Raw genomic sequence first — 5,836 nt, 5'->3', positions numbered from 1 at the left:
GAACCCGAAGCAAGCCCGCCCACACAAGGAACAACAGGGCTAATAAAGCAAGGAGGAAAACAGGGCTACTAAAGGCAGGAGGAACAAGCAAATCAAGTGACGTCAGGCGGGCGCGTGCACTTCCGCGCAGGCGCAGAGTGTTCTTGGTCGCTTCTCCGGCACCCGCCCGCCCGCCCATCCATCGGGAGCCGGGCAGAAGGAGCCCACATGAAAACAGGACAAGAAGAGAGCCTGGTGAGGTGAGGTAAGGGGGGGAGGGTGTGTGTGTATGCAGTGTGTGTGTCTATGCGACGGCGGGGGTGGGTTCTCTGTATGCGTGCGTGTGTGTATGTGCGCTCGTGTGTGAGTCTCTGGTGAGGTAAGGGGGAGCGTGTGTGTATGCAGTGTGTGTGCGCGCATGTGTGTGTATGCGACGGCAAGGGTGGGTTCTCTGTATGTATGGGTACGTGCATGGGTGCTCGTGTGTGTGTGTCTCTGGGTATGCGCATGCGTGTTGGTGCTTGCTTCCGAGGCAGGAGAGGGGCACGGCGCTGTGCGCGCCCACGAGGTGCAATCTGCGCTCGTGCACCCTCTGGTCCGTCATTCCTCCCACAGTGATCGCTACTGGTCTCCAGCTGGATGCATCCTTACGGATGCTTTTCCAGCGAGACCCAAAAAGATACTAGAAACAGAAACAGCCTCCTGAGCCCCCGCCACCAAAACACCCCCCCCCGAACCCCCCTAAACCCCCCCCAAAACCACCCCCCACCTTCCCAACACCCCTCGCCCCCACCCCCCATGTAGAGCAACAGGACCATGGTCCTTTTGATGGTCAGGTTGGTGAGACCCACTTTCTCCCGGAACCGGAGACCCCCCCTCCATTGAAGCACTACGGAAGACCTGACCGCCAGATAAACAAAAAAGCCAAAGAGAGAAAATCTAGCACACTATCTGTCAGGTCATCTAAAGTCACTAATCTTTACAGTGAGCAAACATCCCATCCCGAGTCAATCCGAATTTAGTGCAACAAGTTAAATTAAATAAGGCAGTTCAACCTAGATAGTCTCAAGAAACTCCTTGGCCAATATCTCTGATGTAAAGTATTTAGTCTGACCTTTACAGATCACTTTCAACATAGAAGGAAAGAGTAGAAAGGCTTGAGCACCCTTAGCCTGGAACAAGGGCATCAGCTGACGAAGGTGCCATCACCTCTCAACTGTAGCTGGACAGAAATCAGGCTGCACAAAAAATTGACATCCCTTCGCAGTCCGCTTTTTATCAGGTCTGGCGAGATCAAATATTTTCTCACGTGCGAGAAAATTGTTGAAGCATATCAGGATGGCGCGTGGGAAGGTTTTATTGGTACCAGAAGCTGAGGTTTGCCGCTGCTGAAATGGAAACCGGTGTGCCCGCTATATTTGTAAATTCCAGTCCCATTGTGTAACTTCTGGGAACGCCTCCGAAAAGAGCTCGACTATGAACTGCCTAGCATCTTCGCTTCTATATTTTCTTCAATTCCTAAGACTCTTAAGTTGTTTCTTCTCGCTCGATTTTCTAAGTCCGTGAGCTTCCATAGGATATCAGTACGTTGTTCCTTAATCTCTGTTGTGAGTTCTTTCTGGGCCACCACTGCATCCTCTAACGCCGAAATCCGCTCCTCAGCTTCCCCAACCCTGGAGGCAATGTCAGTACATGTTTTCACCACTCGGCGCAAGGAGTTCTGCATTCTACGGCACGCCCCCTGTGTACGAATGTTCTCCTGTCTTTTAGCCTCTCTGTGGGTGATGATAGTTTGGTAAATTGTTGAGAGGGTAACTGCCTCAGAGGTTTCTGTTGACGAGCCAGAGGGATTGTCAGGTGTACCTCCACTGTTCGTTACAGCTTGGTCTAATACTATATTCTGTAGGCAGGCGGTATTTATCAATCCCTTGGGGCAGGGGGCTTTACAAACTGTATTAACAGCGCTCGCAGCATTCACATCCTTAGAAGCCTCACTAAGGCGCTAATCCCCTGATTCACTGTCGTAGTCAGACCATTCAAGTTCAGCATCAAACTCCGGATCCTCCTCCGCTGATGAATGATCCGAAACTGAATAAAATGTATCTGTGGCCTCAGTGCTCTCTGGCCCCCTTGAATTGAGACCAGACTCTGGAGTAATGACTGTACCATTCGCAAACAACAGATTAGAGCCTTGCTCCAGGAGAGAGACCGAATGGGCATCAGATTGAATACATGGATAAACTTCTACTAACTCCGTCATTTCCCATCATGGCGAAAAACAATCTAAGGATGGAGCCGATGCCCACAGTCCCTATCGTCCAAGTTCCCAGCATACATTGAGAAGGAGGTATGGGTGAAATACTAGACATATCACTTGAATTTTGTATGAGAGTAGCACCTGAGTTGATATCGTGTGGAATTTCTGATGTAGTATTTATCTTTGCCTAGTAATAAATATCTTGTTGCATTATGCACATTCATGGGTTTCTCTCCTCATGGACTATCTGATGTTGCATAAGATGCTACTTTCTAATAAATGCCTTCTCACATTCAGTGCAGTTGAATGTTCTCTCTCCGGTGGAGATTTTCTAATGTTGCTTCAGCTCTCAATTGATTACATTCTGTACATTGGTATGGTTTCTCCCCAGTTTGGACCTTTTGATTTTGCTTTAGCTGTCGATTTGTTATACATGCTTTGCCACATTCTGTGCATTGATATGGTTTCTACCCAGTGTGGAATTTCTGATGTAACATTAGATGTGCCTTTCTAATGAATGCCTTCTCACATTTATATGGTTTCTCCCCAGTGTGGACTATGTGATGTCGTTTTAGATCTGTATTTGTTATAAATGCTTTGTCACATTCTGTACATTTATATGGTCTCTCCCCAGTGTGGATTTTCTGATGTTGTTGTAGGTTTCCATTTGTTATAAATGTTTTGTCACATTCTGTACATTTATATGGTCTCTCCCCAGTGTGGAATTTCTGATGTAACATTAGATGTGACTTTTGAATGAATGCCTTCTCACATTCTGCACATTTATATGGTTTCTCCCCAGTGTGGATTTTCTGATGTCGCGTTAGCTGTCCATTTCTTATAAATGCTTTATCACACTCTGTACATTGATATGGTTTCCACCCAGTGTGGAATTTCTGATGTTCCAGTAGATATGACTCTCTAATAAATGCTTTGTCACACTCTGTACATTGAAATGGCATCTCCCCAGTGTGGAATTTCTGATGTTCCAGTAGATATGACTTTCTTATAAATGCTTTGTCACACTCTGTACATTGATATGGTTTCCACCCAGTGTGGACTTTCTGATGTAACATTAGATGTGACTTTCTAATGAATGCTTTGTCACACTCTGTACATTGATATGGTTTCTCCCCAGTGTGGCCTTTCTGATGTTCCTTTAGATGTGACTTTCTAATGAATGCTTTGTCACACTCTGTACATTGATGTGGTTTCTCCCCAGTGTGGATTTTCTGATGTCGTTTTAGGGCTCCATTTGTTTTAAATGATTTGTCACATTCTGTACATTTATATGGTTTCTCCCCAGTGTGGAATTTCTGATGTTGCTTTAGCAATCCATTTGTTATAAATGCCTTATCACATTCTGTACATTTATATGGTTTCTCCCCAGTGTGGAATTTCTGATGTTGCTTTAGCAATCCATTTGTTACAAATGCCTTATCACATTCTGTACATTTATATGGTTTCTCCCCAGTGTGGATTATGTGATGTCGTTTTAGATCTTTATTTGTTATAAATGATTTGTCACATTCTGTACATTTATATGGTTTCTCCCCAGTGTGGATTTTCTGATGTTGTTGTAGGTTTCCATTTGTTATAAATGCTTTGTCACATTCTGTACATTTATATGGTCTCTCCCCAGTGTGGATTTTCTGATGTTGCTTTAGCTCTCCATTTGTTACAAATGCTTTGTCACATTCTGTACATTTATATGGTTTCTCCCCAGTGTGGATTTTCTGATGTCGCTTTAGCTGTCCAATTGTTATAAATGCTTTGTCACATTCTCTATATTTATATGGTTTCTCCTCTACGTGGACATTCTGATGCTGCATTATGGCTTTCACGGCAGAGAAAACTTTTCCACAGTCAGTCGATCAATATGGTTCTTCTCCAGTATAACTTTCTGATGTTGCACTTGCTTTGTCTCCCTAATAAATGCGTTGTCACTTTCCAGATATTCAAACGGTTTCTCTTCTGTGTGTTCTTTCTGTTCCAGGTTAGCTCTTCCTTCGTAGTGAGAACCTTATCAGACTTGCTTCAGTATGTCAGTGTGTTATTTTGTCAATGTTCATCAGGTGATCACTAAGAGCCAAGTACAGACCACATTGGGCAGTTTGGATTTTCTGCTGTAGAAAGACTTTGGCGAGGCATTAGCCTTCAATGGAAGACATTTTAAGGTGCACTGTTTTTACATCACTTCCTACACAACTGATGTTTAATTCCTTCACTTTTTATGTTCATTACTGCATTTATTTCACCTGTTGGAAAAAAAAAACACTGGATAAGCTTAAATGGTGAGTCCATCACGAAATTCTATTGGCATTTAATGAGACATTTAATTCACCACATAGACAAGTGTGCTGAAGAAATTCTAGATTACACTTTCAATGTAAAGATGCCATAGGCAGAGCAAGAGCATATGATCCTTTCTTGACGCCCTCCTATCGTGGAGTGTGGACTCAAGGAGTAACCAAGACTCCAGTTGAGTCTTTTGTGTAGCACCACAGTTCTTCTGACAGCGGTTCAATGTAGATCCAAAAGAGTCGGATTTGATGGGGCCAGAGACTCAGTACTTACGTCCATATGGGCCTTATATGTGAGGGAAACTTCAAAGAGTACACCAGTATCGCTTTCAATCCCAGCACTCACTCCAGACTACCAAAGGGAGTAATCATTCCTTTGTATGTGGTCAGTCTACTACCCTGTGAAGGGTAAGAGTGGGCCCCTTCCTCCCATCTGCCCAGAAAGAACCATCGGGATGCAGATGGATGCAGATAAGTGCTAAATCACACCCAACCCTTGCAGTGTCTGTGGCTCTCTAGAAGGAATACACAAAGGGGTCGGTCATCTAGCCCAGACGTGTACTAGAGACAGGGTGTAAGGCACAAAGAGCAGTACAAGCAGAGAAAAGTCCACTTTCTAAAAGTAGCTTTTCTAAAATAGTAATGTTAAATCCGACTTTACCAGTAAGGAAAATGCTACTTACCAGTATGCATCTGTTCTTGGCATGTAGAGCTGCAGAGATGTACACTTAGCATTAGATCGTCACCTGGTGGTGGGCTCGGATGATCGCATGTTGTAGTCATCTTGGAAGAAATCTTTGTAGTCACGAGATAGGTGACTCCTCCCTTGGACGATAGGGACTGTGGGCATCGGCTCCATCCTTAGATTGTTTTTCGCCATGATGGGAAATGACGGAGTTAGTAGAAGTAAAGAAAAAAGATGTCCATGCGTGTGCATCTAAGTAAGATAAAACTGGAACAGATACAGGTCCCGGGGAGGCGGGAGGGCGTGTACAACTCTGCAGCTCTACATGCCAAGAACAGATGCATACTGGTAAGTAGCATTTTCTGTTCGAGGCATATGAGCTGCAGATTGTACACTTAGCATCGATTGTGCAGCAGTGTTTCCCCTAGCGGCGGTCACCTGTATCTGTTGCAGTAGTTTGAAAGAGAGTTTTAAGGACAGCTTGGCCTACTGCAGCTTGCTGCTTGGCTTGTACATCAACACAGTAGTCTTAGTGAAGGTGTGTGTTGTAGACCATGTTGCAGCCTTGCATATGTCCTCTAGGGGGATGTTTCCTAATAAAGCCATAGAGGC

General features: G+C 44.6%; 1 protein-coding gene across 1 annotated transcript; it reads right to left on the bottom strand.

Moving 5' to 3' along the window:
- Positions 1–785: 785 nt before the first annotated feature.
- LOC144764079 (uncharacterized) lies at positions 786–4,454 on the bottom strand. Its single transcript, XM_078650242.1, has one exon. The coding sequence runs from the start codon at positions 4,066–4,068 to the stop codon at positions 2,704–2,706; it is 1,365 nt and encodes a 454-aa protein (XP_078506368.1). The 5' UTR covers positions 4,069–4,454; the 3' UTR covers positions 786–2,703.
- Positions 4,455–5,836: the final 1,382 nt, after the last annotated feature.

The sequence above is a fragment of the Lissotriton helveticus genome, chromosome 6, assembly GCF_964261635.1.
Source record: "Lissotriton helveticus chromosome 6, aLisHel1.1, whole genome shotgun sequence".
In the NCBI taxonomy this organism is placed as follows: domain Eukaryota; kingdom Metazoa; phylum Chordata; class Amphibia; order Caudata; family Salamandridae; genus Lissotriton; species Lissotriton helveticus.
Note: the sequence above shows the minus strand (reverse complement) of the source record. Positions and strands in the feature narration are given on the sequence as shown.

What these genes read in the sequence shown, in the direction of transcription:
- LOC144764079 (XM_078650242.1), bottom strand. Translation starts at nt 4,068, where the DNA reads ATGCAGCATCAGAATGTCCACGTAGAGGAGAAACCATATAAATATAGA.